The sequence below is a fragment of the Castor canadensis genome, chromosome 2 (assembly GCF_047511655.1).
Source record: "Castor canadensis chromosome 2, mCasCan1.hap1v2, whole genome shotgun sequence".
NCBI lineage: Eukaryota > Metazoa > Chordata > Mammalia > Rodentia > Castoridae > Castor > Castor canadensis.
In genome coordinates, this window is record NC_133387.1 from 74570184 (window position 1) to 74597175 (window position 26992).

At 34.6% G+C, this 26992-nt stretch overlaps 1 protein-coding gene across 5 annotated transcripts in view; it reads right to left on the reverse strand.

Annotated features, from left to right (window-relative positions):
* Window positions 1-1204: 1204 nt before the first annotated feature.
* Window positions 1205-26992, reverse strand: part of Etv1 (ETS variant transcription factor 1) — a 90364-nt gene continuing 64576 nt past the window's right edge. For all 5 annotated transcript variants that reach the window (XM_074065055.1, XM_074065054.1, XM_074065053.1 and 2 more), the window contains 5 exons: window positions 18386-18454; window positions 16661-16729; window positions 13469-13638; window positions 7634-7735; window positions 1205-4012 (listed from right to left, as the gene is read on the reverse strand). In XM_074065055.1, the coding sequence (XP_073921156.1) occupies window positions 3791-4012; window positions 7634-7735; window positions 13469-13638; window positions 16661-16729; window positions 18386-18454 (632 nt within the window). In that variant the 3' untranslated portion in view covers window positions 1205-3790. The remainder of the gene's footprint in view (window positions 4013-7633; window positions 7736-13468; window positions 13639-16660; window positions 16730-18385; window positions 18455-26992) is intronic.

Sequence of the window (26992 nt, forward strand, 5' to 3'; positions counted from 1 at the left end):
GCTGTCCAAATACTGTATCAGACAATAATTTTCTTTTGTCGTACAAAGATAAGTTGACTTATTTTCAGAATTGTTCCTTTAATTAACAGGAGACATATTATGTATATTGTTCTTACTGAAAAAGCAGTAAGAACTTACAAATGTTAAGCTCATAGAGTGAAAACTCACATTAACTCTAAAAGAGATTTATTTAAAAAATAGGATCTGACTTGGACAACAGATTTAACTGTGCTATTTACTGCTATTATCACATCTTACTTTTTTCTCTCATTACATAATGTTTGGGAAAGAGAGATTTAAATCATGTAAAAGGTTGAGATGAACTAGTGGAATAAGAAAACCTTAATACAGAAGGCTTTCAAAACTATGCAGAACAAGGGGAGACCATTCAATAGTAAATAAAAACATTCTTCAGTACATTCTAATCTTAGCTCCCTCAAGAGAACTTTTTTTTTTTTGGTCCAAGAATCTATCAATTAGCATTTTTGCTACACAGAGTCTTTATCTGTGTGGGAGGTTGAATAAAGCTTCTCCTAGCCCCCTGTCCTATATCCAATAGACTTGACATAGTGACTAGCAATCTTCAGCGGGAGAGATTATCCTGGGTTATCTGGGTAAACCCTAAATATAATTACAAGTATCCTTACAGGAAGCTAGAAGATATAACTGTAGGAGAGAGGAGACTGTGACTAAGGAAGCAGAGATGGAAGTGGTATAACTAGGAGAGAAAAATGCTGGCAATCCCAGGAAGGCGAAGAAGCAAGGGTCTCCTCAGAACTCTCCAGAAGGAACTGACCCTACTGGTTTTAGCCCGTTAAGGCTCATTATGAACTTCTGAGCTCCAGAACTGTAGGAGGATGAATATGTGTTAAGTTACTAAGTTGTGTTCATTACCAACATCTACAGGAAACCAGACCTCTAAGATCCTTCTATGATTTGAGAAAAATGTTTTGTACGGTCAGCTTTGTGAATTTTTATTTTGAAGTCTTTGTTAAATAGGCATAACTTAAAAATCATTTTTCATTAGTTATTTGAAATATAACATTCTTTGTTTTAACTAAACTGTCAGATATTAGTAATGAAATCAGTAAGAGGCATTAAACACTAGTGGTGATATTGCTTGTAGTTTCTTTTAGCAACTCAAAGGAAAACATTCAATATAATTAACTTCTACATTCAGTTAGAAATTCAAAAAACACAAGAATCTTGCAGAAATCAGCTGCCAGATTTATTAATCTACCCAAAAAATTAAAAAAAATAAAAATACAACCAAACAAAAAAGTAGAATAAAGACAAAACTTAAAAATAAAACTTTAGATACATTTTCCCAAAAGTTTTAAAATGCAGTAATGCAGTATTTTGAACCCTTCTATATTGGAAATACAGTTAGCCAATTGCTTATTTAGTTCAGTGAGTCACTACCTTTAATAGCTATATATGTATATATATAGTTTGCCCTTAAGTATCATATAATTAATACCATATCTTTCATTGATCCCTTAAGGATAACTCATGGCCCAATTCCTCCTCACTGAGTGACTAGGACTAAGATATTAAAAAGGGGGTGGGGAGGAAAAGAGAAAAAGGAAAGAGAAAGAATCCTCAAGAGATTTTTCATTTAGAAATTACTTCAAAGACCCACTTTAAATTTTTCCTTCAGTTTCACCAAATATCCCAATCATATACCTCAGCTCTCTTTCCAACAAAAATTTCAGATTATTAAATCTGTTTTTATTCTAAGTGCTGTAAGTGTCCACATGAATACTGGGGAGGGGTCTGAGTTTTAAGGCATACTTATTAGCCCATCGAGGGCCAAATGATAAGTGATATGTACATAGAACAGTCATTAAAATCACTGATTGTTGAAATTAGAATTTTTGAAGGAACAAATGTGCATAGCATTGATTTTGATATGTAGGTTTCCCAATAATTGTCCCATGTAGGGCAATAGCTGTGATCTGTGTAGTGTTGGGATGTGGATAGCTGGAGGTTGTCTTTAAACAGTCTTTCTTTTGCTGGTCATGAAATGCTTTCATGGGTCTATTTGAGCTTGTGTGTGAGGATTTTCTTTTTTAACATTGCTACAGACTGAAGTAAGTTGTTCCTCTAGAATGTTAATGGATTGAACAGAATTCATGTTCTTTGCACGAATGTTTTAACAAGCTACTTTATGATACGATAACACCATTTACTTGTTTTTTTCAGAATGAATGGAACAACATATCCTGGTTTCAATATTTTCTCCAAATGCAAAACAAAAAAATCAAAACCAAACAAAAAATCCTTTGAAACCACCAATCTTTAAATCTTCTCTCAAACAATCCGATCGCATTTCTAGGAGTGTTCAAAACGAGATGATGGATAATATCAGTGCCAGCACTATGTCATACAGAACTTCCTCATATTCTTTAACAGTTTGTAAATAATTTTCCATGTCACCAAAAGTTACAAAAGTTTCCACAGTTTCCCTTAGCAAGCTGAAGCTCACTCTTCATTTGTCAATGTGCATAAAAGATGCTTATAGCATAGCATGGCGTAAGCTATTTTTTTTTAAGCAATAAATGGTTTGAGTCATCTATTTTGTCCTGAAATGCTATCTGTAGTTATAACTGCTTTGCTTATAAATGGTCATAGTAAATTCAGCATGAAAGAGAATATTAGAGAAAAGACAGCAGCAAAAGCATTAGCATTGTCTAATATTTATATGTTATTAACATAACACAGCAGTAAAACGTTTAAATGCATATCAATGGGTACCGTGTCTAAAAATTACTATAGTACCTATTTAGTGGAGTGGATATTTTTCTTAAAGAGTGCTTGCTGTAACTAGAACAGCATAATATGTGATTTAGTACAGTTCTTATTGATTAAGTAATGTATTTATGTACTGAAGGAAGTAAAAGGAGACAGGTTATTATTTTTTTTTGCTTCATTGTGATCCCAGATTTAACATTTAATTCAAGATTACAAAGAACCATGACATGTATTACTTAACTGAAATAGGCTTCAAAATATTTAAAAGACAATATGATTTGTATCTAAAGAGCAAGGTGGCACCAGATACATGTAATGCTACTGGCCTGTGACTCAGTTTGGAGCCAGAGTCCAAAATTGTGCCCCTTGTTTACAGTCATGGCGATTATTCAGATTCAGAGAGAATTACCCATTTTTATGGTTATCCTCTGCAAGTCATATATAAAGCAAACAAAAAAAAAATGGCAAATGCAGTCACTAAATACCTTTTTACAAGAGGTGCAAAAAACAGTTATTTCTAACAATTAAACTGCCATTTACAGTAGAATTTTTTTTGTACACCTGCAGAGACTCACTAATGATGGGGAGAGGGGGATGCCCAAGGCAAATAGTCTCCAAGTGAATATTTACACAATGTGAAATTAACTATACCATAGATACCCAGAGAAAATGAACATTACCTTATGTTATTATGAAATCAAATAGATATGATATAGCTTCATCATTCTTAAACCTGCAGGACCCCATCCCAAGACTAAGTAAAAAGTAATTCCCACACCCCCTCAGCCCCTTCACCCATCATCTTCCTGTTACACAGAATAAATGTTTAGATTACTCCCACCCACCCTCAAATAAAGTGCGCGGTCCATGGCAGACCATAGAATAATACAACAGGAAAAGCCCCCTTTTGTATTATTTTTTAAAAATAAAATACAAACAACAAAAATAAAACAAAGATCGAAGAGAATTCATTGATTCTCTGTATCTTGAAGAAAAGGGGAAAGCCCAAGGATGCCCTGCTTGACAGTCACTTGTGTTAGTAGACGTAGCCTTCATTGTAGGGGTGAGGGTTGCAACAGCCCCCTTCTGGAATGTAGGCCATGCTCTCATCAAAATGAGACAGAGGCACAGTGTCCTCCTCATTGATGTGGCGCTCCATGTCCGTCTTCAGCAGTGGACGCTGATTGTCTGGAAAGGCCATGGAGAAAAGGGCTTCTGGATCACACACAAATTTGTAGACATATCTCTCTCCAGCCACCTGGTGATAACATGGAAGAGATAGACCCATCCTCACCATCCCCAGATAGGGAGGGAGAAGGAAGGGAGGGATGTGGTTTAATATACTAGAATGGATGAATAGCAAAAGAAAAAAAAAAAAGCAACCAACTTATGTAGACACACACAGAAAAGTCCTTATTTTGTGGAATAAACTATAGTTCAATCAAGGGAAGTATAAAATGTTGACCTTGAGTAATAATTAATTCATTCCAGATATAGCTAGGAAAATCAGCAATTTGCTTCTTTTACCATAAATGTGAACTTACATTGCTATTTGGGGGAAAAACAATCAATGATTTTAGTGTAAGCATTTCACACTGGAAATTTTTGTTTTAAAAGTAGTGTCTTTATTTATAAAAACCTATATCACTAAGGTATAGTGTCTCCTCTTAATATCACATTTCTAAAAGAGTAGAAAAACTGTAGTTTCAAACTTCAAAAGAAAAATGTGGTTTATTCCTGATAGGACTAGAATAGTGATTCACTGATTTCCAGGATACGTTGTTTCTTCTATTTTTTTTTTCTGCATTGTGTAGTGTCATCTTAAAAAAAACAAAAAAACACATAGATGCATAGTTTTATTTAAATGAAAAATGGATCAAGAAGACAGCATTATTCTGGGTACAGCACTTTTAAAAATGAAGGCAAGATGCATTAGATGTAACTTAAGGATGTGCGTAAAGTGTCAAATTGAAGTAAGAAGTGTAAAAAAGTGAAAGGAATCTAAAATACACAATGTGTAGGGAGGAAATGAGCAAAAGAAATGTGACAAGTGCCTGAAATAAAAGACATGTAGCATAATTTATAGGGAGGAACATATCCCAAACTTAAATTTTAAAGAGTAATACTTCTGCAGAAAATTACAAAGAACTGAATGAGACAAAGATGCCTACCATTCATATACAATGTTGAGTACCTCAAAACCTGGGGGCTGGGGAAATGGACAAATGCAGTTCTTAGTGTTAACTTTGGAAGAAGCTCTGTGTGTGTGTAGTGCTCATAATTTCAGAAAGCTGAAAATGACTTATGCCTTGTGTCCCATGTAAAAAGGCACTGCTAGTTGATTTGTGATGTGGGGGACAGTGCGCTCATGGTTTATAAACTAACTGTGTGTGTTTGGGGAAATAGGAACAACTGTCAAAGAATCCTGCTGCTCTGAACTCAGACTTAGAACATTTTTGCCCTGAATTTAAGTAAAAGGAGCCATGTTACCAAGTCCAAGCAAACTGAATATTGGTTGGTTTGAGAGAGCAAACCAGCACGGTAATGTTTATGATTTGGACATGTTTCTTAAACTGCCCTTCAGTTTCCTGTCTTGTGAAACGGAGACAGGAAGGGCTCTTTGGAAACATGAGACTGAGAGGGAAGTTTCTAACATGATGCACAGCACAATTCATTTACTTTAATTCTTCATGCCAGGGAAATTAATTCTTAAAGATGAACTGGTGAAATGACCATAAAACTAAAAATAGCAATATCAGAAACAAATTGAGATAACAATTCTTAGTTATATTTATTTTTCATTGTTTATATTTTCAGAAAAAAATAAATGGTCTCCATACCTCTAAGTGTTTTGTAACCTATTTTGTTTTGTTTGGGGCTGCAGAGAAAGAGACATTTGCTTTAGGTACTGGACCTTTTTTAGTCTGGCATGTTGCTCTTGGCTATAATTAGAAGTGAAAAGTGAAAAACTCTTCACTGGGGGAATTGAAATGAACAACATGCAATCAAGATTACAAAAATCTCTTAAGACCCTGCCTTTATTTACTGCTTCCTTCTGCTTTTCTTCTGAATAAACATTCTTAGGGCTACTACTATATTTATTGGATTATGCTAAATATTGCTGAATTTAGTATAAGAGCTGACATCTAAGCAAGGGAAATGAGGTCTACCATTATTAGTAATGCAATTACAATGTGAAAAAGGCTGTACATTAAGCATACCCAAATTGCAATGCTAGAATGGAAAAAAGTAGGAAGTTTGTGTAGAGATGAATCAGAGCAAATAAGGAGTAGGTATCTTGTAAGCTGTGCTTTCAAGGACTCGATGTTTAAATGATGTTTTAACTTTTGTTAAATTGCAAAAGTAACAGAGGGATATTGGTTACTGACAATGCTGTATAAACATATCACCTAAAATATAACCACTGTTAAAATACTGGCATATATTTTCTAGGCGTTTTTCAAGTTTGAAATAGAACTGCACACATCATTGTCCGTGAGGCACAGCAAGCATTACTTGTACCATTTCTTATTTCTTTCATAATTACTGAAATGAAGTACCACTTTAAAATTTTTTACGTTTGGGCCCATTTGGTTATTTCTATTTGACCTTTTAGTCTTTTTATGTAATTGTGTTTCACATATACATCTGTCCACATATCGTTTAAGTCAATGAACAAACACGGCAATGTGTGCATTTCTCCTTATGCCTTGGAAAATGTAGCCCCACATCAGAGCTGTGTGCTTTTTTGTTCTTATAAAGATGGCATAGGGCTCCTCGGAATGACTAGTGCACTAGAGTTTAATTAACCTTCGCAATGTTTTATATACAGACGGTCAAGGAGAGAAGAGCAGGATACTCTACAAAGAACTTGAGTGATACACTGGGGGAGTAAGGGCTGTGTCTGGGAGCAGCAAGGAAAATGGCTCCACATGGGTGAGGAAGGATGAATCTGGCTGTTAAAATTGTAAGGGGCCCTGGTTGTTGTGTTAGCTATAAGCATATAATTTTTATATGTAAGCCTGTTGAACAGCATGCCCTTCCTATGTCATACAGTGATACCCCAAAAGTTCTATCATACATAGCATTCACATCCAATTCCGTCAACTGGGGAAATCTAAGCAGTCAAGTAAGTAGATAAGAATACAAACTCAAGGCTGAAGGACATAATAAATATCCAAATGCTTTTTCTTTATTCATTCATTTATTTGTTACGTCCTTCAAAATGTTATAATTTTAATTCCCTTATTTTACCTTTACTTTTTTTAAAAGCGATTTTCAAATATTAGAGGGAGCTCATGAAACAAAATAAAACATATTGAATTCTGTTCTGCCAGACAAAGAAGACCAGATGCTTATTTTAAATAAATGATTTAGGATTTTAAACTGTCAGGTGATAAAATCAGGCAAGGTAAAAGAGTGGTTTTCCCTGAAAAGAAAAAGAGATGTCTGATGTTTAAGCATCAGAACAAGAAAAAAAAAATTAAGTTGCTCTATCATTCTTTATTTTCATCAGACTACAAACAAAAGTATTTCAAAAACATACGATTGAGGAGATGCAACAGAATAATGACAGCTGGAACTATATAGATGTAATATCAATAATGATACAACCTTTTTTTTCTTTGCTTACCATGTGCAACAAAGTGGAAACTTCCAGAAAGCGTATTACTCTCTATACAATATTATTGCACATTTGTCTATGGTGTCCGTGGATGTATAAATAGAAAAGCCTATATTACCAAACCCAGGAACTAAGTATTTGCTGAAATGAGTGAAAACCTTGCTTCAGCGAGGCAATGATATGTGGCTTTTAAAGTATGACATGCAATTAATGCGCAACATTTCAATGAATTTTGATGTTGTATTAATGGCTCACCTTTTGCATGATTCCCTTCTCATAATAATAGCGAAGTGAACGGCTAAGTTTATCATAGTTCATAGCTGGCCTGTTTTTCTGAATGCCCCAACGCCGGGCCACCTGCCACCAAAACAGAATTATATTGGATTGTTAAGTATTAACGTCTCATATTTCACAAAAATTAATTAATTACTGAATTACTCCTAAAACCACCAAAATATGTCCAAATCAGACATAAGTAAAGTAGCAAAAGCTATCGTGATCTGAATTTCCTCTGTCCTGGTGGAAATCAGGCGTGTAGTAGTCATTCTGAAACATCACAATAGAATTCTTTGTCACTATTGTTTAGGACAAAAAATTAAATGGAAATAAGGGAATGTGTTTACAACAGAATGAACAGGCTGCAATTCACCAAATGAGGCAAATTTTCCATTCTCAGATACATTATTTGCTTTTTCCTTCTTAGTTTTTCATCTGAAAACTATAGATTAAGAGCTGCAAAATGATCTCTTTGTAATGGCGTTTTATTAAAGTTATGATAAACCAAAGGAAAAAAAGAGACCCTGCTCAGTATTGTGCAAAAGAATGAATAAATGGGAGTGTGTGTAACAGAGGAAACAGTATACAAATTAACAAACTACACTACAAATAATTTTATTGCCTGAAGCAGCATCAGAATAAAATTGTTGCCAGCACCAAACTGGAGAATTAAACATTCATTTGGAGGACAGTAATTGTATGCTAAAAATAAGACGGAAGTGGAAAAGGTCACCATGTATATTAGTCCACGAACAAAAGTGTTTAAAGCAGAATGTTCACTTTGTTGTTTAGCAAAAATTCTCAGAACTTTTTAATATGTGGCTTTGGTGAAGTAATATATCTGGCTAAGGAAGAGTCCTTCAAAATAAAGATTTAAAAACATGCCTTGTTCCTTACTGTATATCTCTCCCTGTCTCACCTCATACTGGCTTGCTAAAGGCATGTTCTCATTACGTTCCACATTTTCTTAGTCTGACCAAAAGCTGAAGCTGCCATGCAAACCTACACAACCCCAAGAGCACATGATCTAATAGGGTTAGTGTGAGTTCCTTCATTTCCATAAAATTTCAAGTTGCTGCTATGTCACATATCCCAAAACAGCTTTTCTAAGAAGTCTTTCTATCACTCTTCCTTTTCTTAGCAGTAGCCTTTCTCTAGGACTACTTTTTTTCCTTTTAAAAACACTGATCCTTGCTATTTTGTCTCCTTTATTTACATTTTCTGAATGAAAATATAATCACATAAATCAATATACTTTCTAAGAGTAAAGAGGTGTGATGCAACAGGAACAAGATTAGACATCTAAGCTGACAATCACAATGGCAGACACATCTTAGTTTCCAAAGATAAACTTTGTTCTGACAATAGTGAAATGGCAGGGGGAAAATGTGGCAATGAGAAGTAAAAGCATTTTCTAAATAAAACATCTTTCAAAGACCTAATAATGGATGTCAGTCAACCTTCAGTGAAAATTATTTATTAATATCTCTGTAGCCAGGCGCCAGTGGCTCATGCCTGTAATCTTAGCTACTCAGGAGGCAGATCAGGTGGATCATGGTTTGAAGCCAGCCCAGGCAAATAGTTCATGAGACCCTATCTCAAAAAACCCTTCACAAAAAAGGACTAGTGGAGTGTCCCAGGGTGTAGACTGCGAGTTCAAGCCCCAGTACCACAAAAAACAAAACCAAAACCAAAAAACGCTTTTTAAATTAAACAATTATTCCTTAGTTCTTACTCATTTACAAATGATTCTTTTCTAGAAACTCACCAGGATTCACTTAGAAAATAAAACATCATAATAAAATTTAAGGCAACATTGTCGAGGTTTCTGGAAAAAATGGGATTTAAAAAAAAAATTTTTAAACACCATAAAAGTAGTCACTGGGCATTAGTGGTTCACAGCTGTAATCCTGCCTACTCAGGAGATGAAAATTAGGAGGACCTTAGCTCCAGGCTAGCCTAGGCAAAATGTTCAAGAGACCTCTCTCAACCTATGGCCAGGTATAGTGGTGTGCGCCTGTCATCCCAGATACTCCGGGAAGCACAAATAGGAGGATCACAATCCAGGCTGGAGCCAGCACAAAGCCTGTTTCAAAAGAACCAAATAAAACTGGCTGGTGATGTGGCTCAAGTGATAGAGTTCCTGCCTAGTAAGGGTGAGACCCCCAGTATGCCAAAAAGAGAGGGAGACAGAGAGAAAAAGACATTCTTACAGAGTTTGATTCTTATGATGCCAGCCAACTGTCAACACTGTGGATATTAGTCTACATTTTTATAACAATAAACTGTACCCTTAAGACTTGCTTTTAGTGTCATACTCTTTACAAAGTTGAAGGAAATGAGATAGTAATATGCCTGTGATATGCAGGCAAAAAATAAGCTTAAAATTAATAGGGAACACAAATAATTCCCAGGCCAATGAGACAACCCACCACCGAGAGTCCTCTCAGTGTCCATATATACCACCAATACAACTGTGTCCGGCACTGCTCAAAGCCAAGGCACAGTTTCCAGCATAGCATGTGAAAGATGGGGGCAGTGCTTTCAGTGACTTTCTTATACCTAGCTTTTGAAGGAGATATCAGGCTGTTAATGAGGAGCATAAAAAGCCAATGGCAGTGTGGCATTTGCCCTCATTGCCAAAAAATTAAATTGGCAAATATAATATGTCAATCATTACTCATCTATCTATCATCCATCTACCTACCTACCTATCTATCTATCTAATAATTTATCTATGCAGCTATGTAACTACCTATTTATTTATTTATTCATATGGTGCTGGGATTGGAAACCAGGGCCTTAGGCAGCTAGGCGAGCACTCTACTACTGAGCTGTAAGTTGAGACTTTTTTTCAAAGTCATACTTGAATATGTAACAGCATGCCTGGAAACCACTATCAGGGCCTGACTATCAGACTTCCTCGTGCTCAACAAGCTTGAATGTTATCAAAGGAGTTTGACACCAAGTCTTATGGATGCCTTACTATGTTAATAGTTGTTTCCTGGAACAATTACTTATGATTATTGATTTATTTGACAAAAATATCCTATTACCTCAACTATCTCAAAAAGAGAGATGTTAAAGATTGTGTTTACTAAAGTTATCTGAACACACCATAAAGATAATTGGTGCACTTTTAGAGTTTCACTCAGTATCATACTAAACCACAAGATGAAATATGAAGAAATGGAACCATGAGTAAATCCAACAAATGGCTTCAGAGACACACTCAAAGGGACTACATAGTGGAGGGGAGAGGAAGACTGAGGCCCACACAGGCTAAAAAATTTCGCAAACCCTTTCCAAAGAAGAAAGTTTAACAAGACATCACAGTTATTGCCTGATGGAAGCAATTGCAACAATAAGCAATGCAGCAATCAGAAATGGATGTTTCATTTCGAACAAAAGCCTTGGGAGACATTCAGTACTTATTGCACAATTCCCATTGAGTTAGTTGCTATTTAGAAATGGTCTACTGGCTCTGAATTACTCCTCTTTCTTTTACTTTATGAGTCTGCTACAGAAAAGTTGTGGAAATGTCAGTTTGTTGTATGGAACACTTGCAAATGTATTTCTTCCCTGTGTTTAAAAATATCACAGAAACTCAGAATTTGGTGGAACTTAATGGTCATCTAGTTAAATCTTCTCTTTTACTTATTCAAACTCAAGCACCATAAAAGTCAGTAGATGCTATAAAGAACTTAATCACTTGCACAATTTTTATTATTCTGAGCAGATCAAGAGCTATGACCATAATTCAGTCATGTCTCCTATCTTAACGAATACATGACAAAAATAAAAATCTGTTTCTGTTCAGTTTATTTTAATCACAGGTGGAAGGAAATAACTGTTTAACTAATACAAATCCCTGTTGAATATGCTTAGCTCAAGTCTTTCAGCGATTATTAACATCTTCCCTGAAGTGAAGAGAACACATTCCCGTCATGTTAAAGGGCTTTGAAATTACTTTGTTAAGTATTTCTAGTCTCAATTTGTTACTGCTTCACATTTTTGTGGTTCTTTCACGTACTCATTTAAGTACATCTACAGAAAAACAAATTTTCTCTGACAGCCAAATTGAGTTCTAAACATACTACAAAATTTAAATACCCAAACATTTAGCCCACAGTAAATAAGGGGTGTTTTCCATTTCTGGTACTGAGTCCTTTGTAGGTGTTTGGGGGATGGGGGGGGTCTGTGTGGGTTTTTGATGTGAAGCATGAGAAATATTGCAAAGCCAACCTTCCAGGTACATCTAGAGCCTGATACAAACTGGATGAGACAAAATTGCACCAATAACTCCTCTTATTTCATACTTTTTTGTGTGGGTACTGGGGTTTGAACTTAGGACCTCACACTTGCTAGGCAGGTACTCTACTACCTGAGTCACTTCACCAGCCCTTTTATGCATTGGGTGTTTTTGAGATAGGGTCTCACACACTATTTGCCCAAGCTGGGATTGAATCGTGATCCTTCTCATATCAACCTCCCAAGTAGTTAGCATTATAGGCATGAGCCACTGGTGCCTGGCTAATTCTAACTTCTTTAAATACATGCTTGCAACAGAAACAGATCTTTCTTCACCCTCCCCCTTTCTCTGTTTGTACTGAATATATTAATTTAAAGGCACAGAAAATTTAGGATATATGGGCTCAGTAGGCTCAGTTATAGATGTCCAATGTTTATGAAACTAATCACTCTGTGTTCAAAAATTGTGCAACCTTTCTGAATTTTTCAACATTGCTGGGGTGTTTAGATCCATTACCCAATACAATAATCATAGGTATGTTAACTAAAAATCTCCCATTCCTGTGTTGGTTAGTAAAAAAGAAAGTGAGTTTTAATAGTACCAGAGAAAGCATCTTTAGTAAGACACAAACATTTTACATAATAGTCACTTTTTCATGGAGGTACAAAATACTATTGATAGATAATGCTACAATAACAGTGCCCCTAAATATAAAGCTAGTCTTGGGGAGAACAAAAATTCAACTGAGAAATCCTTCATGGAAATACTCTATTTGTATGTCCATTGCTGGTAGAGGACTGGGGTAGGGGGACATTTGAACGATTAAACAAAAGTGTGCCATATATGCATATTATATCTATCTATATTCTATTATTTTGATAATTTCTTATGTACTATGGCAACATTTTAAAGTTTACTCCTACCTTCCAAAGAAGTATAACAATCCAGCTGACTTGAAACAGATGTCACTAACAAAGAGAAATGTTTCTACCCAGCCTTGCAAGACATTCTGAAGGTCTGTGAATTTTCCACTGTGGCCCTTGCATGCCTTCATCCCCACAGCTGCTCCTCCCTACCCCTCTTCCACATGACTTTGGTCCCTAAACATTCCTCTCCAACCCTCTTAATAAAATCCAGATTGTCATAATAATGAGTGCTAATTCAAAAGAACAATTCCTCCATCTCCATTTCCATTTGAAGCTGAACAACAGCGTACATCTCCTCTCTTCCCTAATAACCACAGTTTCTGCCTCCTTCCCCAATTTAGATCCTTCTTTAGAGACTTCTCTCGCCTGGACTTCCTGAATAAGGGCTTAAGCAAATGATGCTTGGGTTGATTTTCTTCAACAACAATTTTGTAGGATGGCATTCAATTGGAAAGGCCATGCAATATAGTAATAATTTTAAAAGTGAACATTTTTCTTTTTTGGCCTGCTTTTAATTCAAAAAGTATCCATAGAGTTTTAACATTAAAAAATTACATTTTTGCCATACTAATCAAATATATCAGTTTCTTTCTATTTTAGCATATCTATTTTCCCAACTAAAACTACTAAACCAACCTCTTCAGGTTCAATCAATTTGAACTCCATGCCTCGACCAGTCCAGGCAATGAAATGAGAATTTGAAGGGTCATCCAGAAGAGCTACCAAAAACTGCCAAAGCTGAAGTGATCCCCGTCGCTGGTATGTGGGTCCTTCTCTATACATGCCTGGCTCTTGTTTGATGTCCCCTAAATTTAAAAAAAAAAAAATTGTCTGTTACTAAAAGCAATATTATGCCATTTATATGAAATCAGTCATGAAAATGATTAAGCACAATCATTTTATGAGTATCTATGAAATGTTACTTTAAATGGATTTAAAATAATTAAATGATTGATGTAAGCCAGAAATCTGTACAAACTTACAGACATCTTCATATAATGTATTCAGGTCAATATAAATGCATGCTAGTGAAGAATAAAATCATAAAAGTCAATGACTTACAAAACTTTATATACTACCTTTTTTTTTAACCATAGTATCTCATCATGCTTCTTTTCATGTTAACGCCATTGCTCATTGTTCTAGGCACCACAGAAGAGGGAACAATCAACTTTAATCTCTGGGTATTTTATTTCTACAAATTAAATTCTGCAAACTGTAATTTGCAAATACTTTATTGACCTACACATGATAAACTATTGAGAATTTTCATGAATATATTTCAAAGCAAATGTAATAATATCATAAACTCTGAGTTAATTTATCTGTACCTTGTATAAATTAGGAAACTTTCATAGGAAATTCAGGGCATCCTGCATTATCATCATGCCATCTTTCTTCTACACCTTCATATTCTTTCATGAAGGGGTTGGGGGAGGCTACCACTTTTTCAACTAGCAACAAATAAAAATTCTCTCTCACTTTTTTAACCTCTTGTTTGTATTTTACTCATCTGAATTTAGTTTGCTATTCTTTTCCTGAACGTTCAATTAAGAAAGTATACGCGGAGTTTCTATTTTAAAAATCTGTATTTTTAAGAAAAATTTAGTTGTGCTGTCCTTATTTGGTATTCATAGAAAAAGATATAAAAATCTATTTAAATAGCAATAAAGGTGCTCTCACACTGAAATGCTTCTACTTATAAATCTTATCAGTTATCTAGGCTTTACAAAATAAGAAAAAACAAAATATTGTCATGATCACTGATTATTAACTTCTATCTCCAGCCAACCATCTCAAAAATATGTGGAATTGATGACACTGGGGATTGAGTATCTAGGTCCAGGCAAGTATATCATTAATGCATGTATCTCTCTTCCTCACTAAGAAAACAATTCAGACAGAATATATCCAAGCAGATGTGTGAATTACTTTTTTAAAAAAGTAATAAGCTTTCTAAAATTTTCCTGTGGTCAGTAGAAAGAAATATAATTCTTGGAATAATTATAGAAAGGGCAACACTTTAAAAAACTAAACCAAAATATAAAATTATTCTGTTAATAGCTGCTAAAAATCATTGTCATTTGGTTCTTAACTAGATAATACAAGAGTGTACCTTCATAATGATTTCAGTGACAGTTTTATTTATACCAGTTTTTCCATCTGAGATTTACAAATTTTTTCATGGAGGTAACTGAGCAATTATGCAGACAGAGTGAAATACTGTTAAATTTTATAGTTTCTGGGGTGCCTCTGCCTATAAATGTGACTGATTTGCACTGACCATATACCATAAAAAAAAGACCCCTTGTTTTTCTTTCTTCTTGTTCTCCATGACTAATAAAATGTAAGACAAATACTATCTTTCAAAAATGTTTTCTTAGTGTAAAATTGGAAAGTATTTAAAAGTTAAAGGGAATAAGTAATCAAGACAGCTAGTTCTCTTGACATAACATTAGTGTAACTAATGTTAAGGCCTATAGATTATTCTTACATATAGTTTTAAGATATTTTTCCTCTTGACTTGTCGTTACTAATTTTAACATTACTTAGAATATGAGGCTCGCCATAAATGAATGAACCTAAGGAACACCAATCCAACAAGTATAAGTTTTAAGCATTGTCTCATGTAAAACAAAAAAGCCTTATTTTAAGAATAGTGATGCCCTGCTAACAGGGTCAAATAGCACAGATCACACCTTTGAAACAAAGCTTAAACCATCTATTGTAGAATAAAGGCAAAAAAAAAAACGATGCCCGTTGGGGTTTCAACTTTGGGACCTTGAATAAATTTACCAATTTTAAGGGAAGCTAAAGAAACAGATTTTCCCAAGACTTGCCATACTTTCTGAAAAGTATAAGGATATTAAACAGAGCAAGAAGCTTGGAAGCACAGAGTAGTCTTCAAGTAACTAATTAGAGATTGAAAAGCAATCTGAGCATGTACTTTGCTGTTTAAATAATGACAATTAAAAACTCTGAGAGCTCCCAAATCATTACAGCCATGATCCCTAAAGTTGGAGCAATCAGCTAATCAGAGGGCCCCCGCTCGCTTCCTGTTTAACAATCAAAGCAGGAAACATGGAGACCACTCTGAAGAACCACTAAACGAATTAACTGTTCACTTTTTTACCCAAGCTTCCTCATAAATGCTGACTTTTGCCACCCTTGTCAACAAAAGAAGATTCTATCTAATTTGATGCTCTTTTTCTAATATCTGGGAACTTTTCCTTGCAAAAGCAAGTGATATTAAAAAGATAATGCTTTCCTAACTACTTTTTAGAGCAATTATAAAGAACGCTACATTAGTAATGTACATGTTCCTGGGAGGTGAGGGGTAGGGGGATGGGAACAGGGACTAACAATCACTAACTAAATGGGCAGTTATATTGTTCCTGTGCTCCATAATGCATCTTTTCAAGAACAATAAAAGAAAGAGGCTGCATTAGTCATCAGTGCATCCATAGTAGCATGCTTTCTGCTCTGCTTTGTTAATTACAGGATCAGCTTTCAATAAATCTCAAATAACAAGCTGCATGTGCACAGCAGGACAATGGAAAGACCCCTCTCACTCTCCACAAAGCTCAGGAAGAAAGATACTCTGGCTGTATCTCCAAAAATGGTCTCTCTTGTAGAGCAAAGAAAAAGGGTTCTTACTGGAGGATGGAAAAGGGATTGTAGTAAATCAAGTTCAGAAAGAATTAAGTGCATGATAAGTGATATGCATAGGAATCTTTACGTAAGGATGTCAACTGTTTTTAGAAGCAGGCAGGTGATCTCTTCATTCTCTTACAAAAATCAAAACTTGAAATGCAGTGAGAAACCTACCATCAAATTTCTCTGGAACAACACAGGTGTCATCATAAAATTGCCTGGGGCCTTTTTCAAACATACATCCTGTAGAGGGAAATGGGATATATTTATTCATGATAGAACATGAAATGTAGTACACGAGCACTTTACAATATAAACATTAACACAAAAATTGTGGTGGAAAATTGATTCTACCACCTTTCAGCCCTGTGGCCGTGGATGTATTATTTAATGCTCTTTGGCTCATCCTTAAAATGGGATGACACAGTAACGCCACCTGAACACCTTACCTGGCTTTTGCAAGGAGTAAATCACTTAACGTAGTCAAGTTTAGAATGGTGCCTAGCACACAGTGAGTAAATATTAGTTGTTTATAGTATTTCTGACATAAGCATCGACCTCACACAAATATTGGTAAGTCTAGGCCTTAGAATTTATCATCCCCTTTTCCAATTGCTTCTTAGTTTCATTATTCAATGAGAAGAGAGGGATATCAAAGTGTTGCCTTTTCCCTCATGCTTGAAAACAGACTTACTTTACTCTCTTACTTCCTTATAGAAATATCTGTGTAGACTAAACTTGTCATCTTTAATAGCCACGATAGGGTGGGGAACATGGCTCAAGTAGTAGAGTGCTTACCTAGCAAGCACAGGGACTCTGAGTTCCAACCCTAGTACCACCTGAAAAAATTAAAAGCTAAGATAAAAGGTAAAGGGAGGGGGAAACTTTTCCTTTTTTGCTGTAACATGACTAAGTCCACAAAAAAAAAAAAAAAGCAGAATAAATTGATGGCTATTTAAGCATTTTCTCTCCCAAATATACTTGACTGTGGGCCTTAATCTAATTGTCATTTTGAATTACCAGGAAGAAATTTCATATAGTTCAGCTAGTTTTATTTCCTATGTATTGGTTTCTATGGTGAGTTCATAATACTAACAAAACATCCACCATGGTAATTACATTGCATTTGTGCAAACCTTTGGGTCTCAGATATTTTAGATTTACCAAATGTACTATCCTTTAAACTTCTATTAATATTATTCATATAAAATAACCTAACCTATAAGGATGCATCTAAGTCAATTTTACTGAAAAAACATTGAGGTTTAGGTCAAGAACCATGTGCAAATTTCCAGAAATCTTGTAGTAGAGACAATATCCAGATGAAATCATTTTTGCCTAGTGCTTTATAGATGTCAATATCCATTAAAGCAAAGCTTTCCCACCACAGTTACCACAAACATACTAGCAATCAAAACTCCTTCTATAAGCGTCTTACTCATTCCCATTCTTAACAATTATTTATCTGAATGTATAAAATCTAGCACAGGTAAAGGTGAGAACATTTGAATCTACTGTGTTTAACTTTAAAACTATGACTTAGGTTTGTAAAAACAAAACTGAATATTATTTGAAGATATATTTCAGTAAAATGCAGTACAGTGGGTTAATCTGTAAAGCACATGTTTACTTTAAAAGAATGTACTTGTTTGCAAAAAGGAACATAGAAATCCATTTTCAGCTGTTTGTATACACATGACTCATGTTAACAATCAAATAAAAGCTATCAGGGCCTGAATAATCATTCTTTTACTTTAAAAAGGAAGTTTTAAAATAATGGTTTTGAGAACATCAATGAATTATCCCAAAGAATCTAATGACTAATTAAGTGGTTCCATATTTGGAGTGTGTGATTATTTTGAAAGTTATTACATGGGATTTAGAAAATAGAGAACTTAACTTCTGCTCTGCTGGGATGAGCCAGGAAGCCTTCTTGCCTCATATAAATGGAGTGGCAGCTAGGCACTTCTGAAAGAGGAAAGAACACGCGTCAAAACCGTGTGTGTACAGAAAGAGCACTGTTATCAACAGATGGTGCACATAGGTAGAAAAGTTATAGAAATGACAAGAGTCCCCACGAGAGGAGTTTGTCAACATGTAGTTAACATTTTAGACAGGGCCGACACAAGAAATGGAAGAATAAGTGAGCGCCGATTCTCTTTACCAAGCATGGCATTCTAGATACAAAGTACAAAATCAACAAAATGCTCATTCATAGTTGATTTCTTGTACACTAAACAGAAATTACTACAGAAAGATAAAATATTTAAATCCCTTAAATTACCTTAGCCTTTTAAGGCAATTGCTACTTTTTTCTCATAAGAAAGATGATTGGTTTTCATTTTGTTAAGAACATAGGTCATATTCAAAACCCATGAACACAAAACAGAAATGTAACAATTTCACATCACTTATTACCCTAAGAGTGAGGTTTGGCCTACATGATCAAAGTATTTATCACTGAATAACAGATGTGGTTTGATGGCTCAACCTGAATCACAAGGATGACGATTGAACATGCTTGGTAGTTCAGATGTGAGAAAAAGAAAATAAATATGGATAGGGAGACAAAAAAAATTAAAATTCAAACCCTTCATTCACTATCATTTAAGCTAGATTCTTTTTGATAAGCCATTAGCATAAACCATATGCTTCTATAAAATAAAAGGTTGGTTCAGATGTTCTCTAAATTCAATTACAGTCCTCAATTTTCTTGACTTTGAATACAGGGATTCATTCACATAACTAAAGGTAGATTCATGGTAAAGCTGATGAAACTTGAATTCTGGGACCCTTCACTTTTCTAAGAGTCCCTTCCTAATTTTGTAGCTAGTTTTTATTTTCTTTATCTTAAAGAAGATTCCCCATAGAGTTCAGATCCTACAAGTCCAGGGCCAGGCCTTCAGATAGGAAGTATAGGTTCTACAGAAATGTCTAAACGTATGTGATCAAGTCAGTTCTGTCATCTGTGTATATTATTAACATTTGCTTAAGCACATACCCAAAAGTTTCAAAATTCCAAAATAAGTGTGGCAATTGTGCCATTTAATACAAAAATATGTCCTTCCACACCTTGTAGTAAACACATAACCCTTAAGGCAATGAACATTTAAATGAATTTAAATCTAAAGACTCTATCTCTTTATAACTATCTATACACACACTCTATTGTTTCAACAGACAACTGACACTATTTATTTGACCCAATGGTAGTTATTAATTGGTCTAGAATTTTCCATTTTTAAAGTCAATATGATTTTTTTTTAATTTGCACAGTGATAAATGATTATATTTTATACTTTGGTCTTGTGATGAATGTCAACCAAAATATGAGGGATTTTTTGTCATAGAAAAAAGTTTGACTTATGTGCTTTTAATCAAAAATGTCTTTTTTTTTTTTTTGAGTGAAAGAACAGAGGTTTATTAAGCAAAGAGGAGAAAAAGAGAAGAAAAGCCCCCATAGGGGAAAGGTTGCAAAAAGGCTGAGCCCCCAACTATCTTACTGGTAATACAAAATACTAACAACACTTAAAATATGCAGTGGGCTAGTGGTGTAGCTCCATAGCAGTGACTGCAGAACATGTGTGAGGCCCTGGGTTCAATCAATACCCTGGCAGAAATAAAATAAAAGTGTGTAGGAATTGATAGCTTACAAATTGAAGATACTTTAGAATTTATTATCAAACATTTTATTACAATATGCCTTTTTTTTTATAAAAGGTATTATGTAGTATATAATTCTGACTCTACAAAAGGCCTGATACCAATATTTATAATAGGGTTGATCTTTTGGGTTGCCAAATAGTTAGCAATCCATTTTTTTCCAACTTCTTAACTAATGACCTTCAAATTAATTTTTAATGTTATTCTGATTTATTGCAAGGCATAAGGTCCCTCAAAGCAGCTGGGCCTAGAAGGGACAGTGTTAATGACTGCCATCAGCAACGCAGCTGCTCAGAGGCGAGCATTTTGTTGTACCAGGTTGACACCCTGACGCAAAATACTTTTACTGACTGCTGCACACCTGGAGGTCGGCTGTAAAAACAGCTGGCTGGCTCTGGAGGCAGCTAGAGTAAAACATATAGGCTAAACTCTATTACATGGAAGTGTGACTAAATGCAGTCTTTCCTTCCCAGAGAGGGAGAAAAGGAGAAGAGAAATACAAACATTTCTGAGAACTGTATTATTCAAACCTGAAGGAACACCTCATAAAAGTGGTCTAGCATCGGAAGAAGTTAGCATAACTCCAGAAAACTACATATTTTACACCAAAGAGTCAATGTGCAATTTCACTAAGACTCATGTATCTATTGAAATATCTCATTTATTTATTACTGTACTTACTCTTCAACACTCTTCAAAAATTCTAGCTATTCATCTGTGAAATGTAAAATATACTGATTTAAAATTCATAATAAATTAATGACCTGTAAAAAGACTAAAGCCAAAATCTTTGTTCTATTTGCAAAGGTCCAACTTGTGAATGACAATTTAGAAAAAAGAATACATTTGTGGGAATATAATTGTGTTTCTATCAATTCCTACTATGATTTCTTCTAGGCTATGGTAAATAAAATTAGCATCTAGCTCTAACATTGAAACTCTTGGCTAGCATTATTTAAACCTAGCCTATCCTTAAAATTGTGTCCTTTATATTGTCCAGAGAAGCCTGAAAAATATGGCCAAGAGGTTTATTCCCATAAAGTAACTAAAGTCATGTTATCCTAAAGTGATATCAGTTAATTTATGACTATCAGAGTGGGTCAGACTCTAATCAAATTGTAGAAACATTTCCAAAGTGATTATTCAATCAAATGACTAACATGGTTAATTAGGAGCCATAAACATTGCTCTGAAGTTCATCAAAGTAATGACTTGCCCAGAAAAATTACTGCTAATTAAATTGCCTGCTGCTTTCATTTCTACCTTATCTAATAAAAAATCCAACCAACAAAGTTTGACATTACATTTAAACTTTTGCTAAATGCTCAACTAAGATCCAAACTCGCTAAGCGGTGACTTCAAAGGCAAATGTTTTGTGGCAGGGAGTGCAGATATTGCTTTGTCATGGAGTGAAACTTACAAACTCAACAACAAAAATAAACTGTAGCCTGACCTATGGAAAAAGGACTAAAACAGAAGTTCACGCTGCTATCCTACTGGGTGCCACTGAATTATAATTTCAGGATCACTAGTATAGCACAGTGATTACAAAACAGCATGTTTCCTGCAATACATCTAGTTTTGAGTCTCAGATCTAACATTTCACGGCATTTTGTTAGTTACATAACATCTCTAACTCTCAACTCCTTATCTTTAAAATGGGAATAATATTAATATCCTTAAGGGGTTGTTAGAAAGACCATGTGTCACATATCCCAAAGACCCTGAGTACAGTACAGATTTAACTTATGGTACTTACTATTAACAGAATCTATTTTTAAGTGATCCTTGTAAGTATTTAAACAAAGTGAATGAATCATACTACTGAAAACTAGGAATTAATTATATAGCCAAATAAATTTCTTGTGTATCTTAATTTGCTATTCTTAAATTATAGGAGCTGGCTAATTTGTTGTTCATTAGTGTATTTATCCTGGAATGTTCCTCACAAGCCTATTAATCTATGATATTTAAAATATATTCATCCACATTCATTATCAATTTACGATTTCTAAGATTTAAGCCAGAGTCGCCATTAGGTTTTTTAAATACTTGAGGATAGTCTTCAAGTCTCTTTTTCATAATGCTATCCCCTTGACATTTGTTACTCAGGAATTGGCACAAAAGGGTTCAAATTCAGTCTACAAACTGAATTATGTAAATTAAGTTTAGGACACAAGATTTTTATTTATTTAGAAACTTATGGATCAAAGAGTTCTATAACATGATATTATACTGACCAAATCAGTTTGCAGAAATTAAACTGACTATAATTTGTTACAGATGAGTTCGTGGTGATGAAAGCTGATCTAATATGCTGCAAAAATTCAAAGCAGCAATGCACTGTTGTTATTTTAATCCACTGGTCAAAGAAGGTGATGTTAAGAAGTATTAAAATAAACTAACACTCCAAGCTACCTAATTTGATTAGTCTCTGCCTGTAATAACATTCTTAAAATCCTCTTCAAATTAAGGCATGGATTCAAGAAACTCCCCCCACCAAAAGAAAAAATAAAAGTTGTTTTCTTAGTTTCTTGACTTGTATTTTAAACTGTGCTGGGAAATACAATGCTAATTTGGGAAGCTTTACCAAAGGTTTGACCACAAAGTGCCGTTTTGAATTTGCACATGTAATTCTGCTAGGCACTCCCCTGAATTTGCATATTTGCTGCCCAGTTGAACAGAATGAAAATTCCCCTTTAGGGCATCATTTGTCTAATTTTCTAAAAGCTACATCAGGCCCAAGCAGGGAGAAAAGATTTGCCATCTCTACAGAGGTAGCTGAAATGGCTTTTGTTATCAAATAGTGTGCAAACCTGTATTTGTTTCGTATTGTAAACTCTGAGCAAGGTGGGTGGGGGAACAAGTTTCTTTTATTTGATGCTTCTGGTTAAATTCCTGTAGAAATAATTAGGTGTATAACTTAAGCGTTCAAATGTCTTAGAGTAAACTCAGTAAAATAGGCGTGTTTTATGTGGTTTTGCTTTCATTTGTAGAGAAAATGTGACAAATCAAGTTCACATAAACTTGTCCATTGGATATGGATAAGAGGAGAAAACTTGAAACCGCCAAAACGTGTTTTGTAAAACATACATCTAAAATTATTATGTATTTTTTTAAAGGTGTGTTTATGTGTGTGTGGGTTGTACTTCAATGCACACTTAGGAGTTTCAACAAGACTTTTTTTAACTATTCAACAAATTTTTTGAAAACGTCTATTATGTAAAGACATACTAAGATGAATCAAGAATTAATTATACCGATCTCATTCAAGAAAGATGAATATTATGACATTATCCTGCCAATGTTTTCTCTCTCCTGGAGTTTGTACTTTACTGGTTTGTTTGTTTGCTTCTTCTCATTTCCTGGAAATTTCACAGATTATGTTTAAAATTCAAAGTTGATTTCATTTGTTTTGTTTTGTTTTTAAGTCACGGTAGCCATGGCCAGCCTCTATTCTCTTGCCTCAGCCTTCCTAGTGCTAGAATTACAGGTAGGAGCCACTAAGCCTAGCTAAAATTTAAAGGTTTTTGAGAGTACATAAATAACATCAGCTTTATGAAGACACGTTTAAATACAAATGCAGAACATCCACACCATCTATTTACTATGCTTTTACATTCAACACATGAATAGCTTTAGTATAGTCAACCAAGTTTTCCTAAAAGGGATGCTAGTGGAAAGTAGGTTTTCTTTACACATATAATGTCATCCTATTGTAGAACAAATCTTAAAGTTACTAACTCCAAATTAAGTCCCTGTACTAGTATGCCTAAATTCATGTGAAAAAGAAAACAAATGCAAGGCAAACAGTCAAGTATTATGAGACCTATTTGTTGTCAATTGCAAAACTTTCAATATAACATCTTGGTAATTGAATCCTTAAGAAAGTGGTAGGAAAGCTGGCAATGAATAAGTCTTAGGAAAGGAGTGATGAATTTAATATTACCTCATTCGCACTTAGATGTGATCTTTCTCTTTAGGGTTACCAGTAAACTGTGAATATAATAATGTCAAATCTACAGAGACATTTCTTCACCAAAGCCTAGATGTACTGCATCTATTGTTGATAGATTTTGAGAACAGAGAGAGAATTATGTCAGTCTCTATAAGCCTATCATAGTGTTTGCAAAATCTAAGGAAGGTGGAAAGAAGGAAAAAGTAATACAGCTAAATGAATTAAAATATTTTTGAAACACAAAAGCTGCATAGTGTCAAATAATAGTATATAATATTACCTGTTTCCTTTATAAGCATCAGGGTTTTTCTTAATAGTATCCCACACAAAAAATAAATAGCTCCAAACAAAATTAGTGATATAATCATTAGACTCAAGGTTTTACAGTTTTCAAGGCAATGATGATTTTGTTAAGCTAGAATTAAAAATAAAGTTGAAATGACAGAAATATAAGCATAATTGTGACCTTGACAAATCATTAGATATTACCATACTCCTAAAAGTTAACAGAGGGTTAAAAGAAAACATGAGAAAGAATGCCATCGGTTATTACACTGGACCACAACAAACTTCTGAAGTGAAGGATTTAATGCTGAGCTTCAATCCTGAAGCCCAGTTATCCTCGATTTCAATCCACATGATTTGAAATGAACACATCACGGACAGCTTTGTCCTCTTGGTGATCTCTCCTTGGATCACTACAACATTCAAGTAATTTATTCTACTTCTTTAATCCCAAATAGTGTATTTTCAATTAATGGAAATAATAATATCTTATTAAAGAAGAAATCTGTAGAAGTCAAGATAGAACAAGGCCAACAAAAATCCTTTGCTATTGTCTGAACCCCTAATACATTCCAGACGCCATATCAGGAACTTTACAAATACAACCATATTTAATCCTTACAAAAACACTATGAGATGGGAGTTATCAGCCTCTTTTTATAAGTAAAGACACTGAGAACAAAAGTTACAATGAATGCTCCATATTTCACAAACAGTAAATAGATGTCAGGCCCAGGATTTAATATAATATTTACAATTTTATAAACAGTGGGTGGTTTTATTATTTAATACAAGAATAAATTTAAAAAACAGATTGTGCAGTTGAAGCAGGACCTGTAGGGACTGACACACTGAAGAGTCACCAGAATGAAGAGTTCAAAATCATTTTTCTAAGTAAACAAGAAAAGTAAAATAAATTTCAATGACACATGCTCATTGTTTTTCTCTGTTATGTTTTGTTTTTTGATGCTTTTCATATTCTCTCCGAATTACCTATCCTTGTAAAATTATCCAGACTGTATTAGAAACAATTCAGTAGAAACCACACACTCGCACAGATACATACAAAGACACAAACTCACACAAACACAAACAATGAAAACAATAGGCATCTATTTAGCCTGAAAAATTGCTGAAAAATTATTTCAAGTTATTTGTATGCCAGATGAAAACATTTTATGAAACAAAATACTTCGCTCTTCCTTTTACGTATTAAACAGTTAGCTCACATAAGTACAGAAATACTAGAAGCATAAAAAAATTTACAACGATATTCTAAACCAAAAACATATGCTCAAATACCTGCACAGGCTTTAAAAAATAAGTTATATTTTCTTCCCTCTTTTGTTCCATTCCTGAAACACACAAACAAATACACAGAGATACTCAAATAGTTTTTAAATGGTCTCATTTAATTTCACAACAGTTCCACTTATAAAAACAGTTGTGTGTTCATTGTACCCAATGGCAGTAAGCAACTGTAGGTCTGAGTTGCCTGGCTGTTTCATTTGAAAAGAAACTATAAGAAACACATTAAAAAAAGTATACTTCACCTCCTTCTTTTTCCCCTTTTTCATGCTAGTACAAGTAATAAGTAGATTATCCTTTCCTTCCCCTTTTCCTGCCTGTAAAATCCAAGTTAGACAAACACTGTGGGGCTGAAAATGACATATTTGAATGGAATTCAGACCCTCCGGTTCCTGTTTATGTTTCTGATTTGAGAATGTTGTCTTCTTATTCACCATACATTAGGAGCACTGGAAGGCCATAAATGGTGTCGGGTTACACACAAGCAGGACCAATGAGCATTAATCATTGCTTCCAGTCAACTAGCAAAAGCAGCAGCACCCGTCAGCTCTGTATAAATGGACATTCCAGAGAGTGAGACTGTACGTGTGTGCGTTTGTGCATGTGTGTGTGTTTCCTTTCAGTCTCCATTTTATGAATGAAACTCCAGGCTCTATAGAATCCATTCATGGAAGAGAAATGCTTGCAGGGCTCTGCCCCTAGGGATCAATCAGTCATGGGTAAAACTGATATGATTGGTTTAAGACAGCCTTCAGCCTTCCATTACTGACTTAAAATGCAGTCCCTGTCCATTTGACCTGTGTTAATGCATAAAGAGTAAATCCAGACTATGGTCTCAATTCTCAAATCAAATCACTCGCCAATGCCACTTACTGTAACTGTAGATTTAGAGCATATTGACGCATTTCTTAGAAAAAAACTGATATAGTGGACCAGAGCACTGGTTTGGGAGATTTTTATTTTAACTTAGAAATGAATGGGGAAGACCCGTATGTGACATGCTAAGCAACAGAAAGCAAAGTCAAACTGTGAGTTCAATCCATGACCTCTATTATCATAACAAAATCAATTGGGAAGACATCATTGTCACGTTTCACAATTGAAGCACCTAAAAAATCAGATCTACTAGTCCACAAATCACTGGCTCAGTAAAAGAAAATTATCTTTAGATGCTAGAAGAAACAGATAGGATTGTTAACATTTTCCAAAGGATCAATAGCTCATTCTTTAAGTGATTTCCAAGTGATTCTCCACTTGGATTTCTTTAAGCAATAGTTTTATAGTTAGGAGAG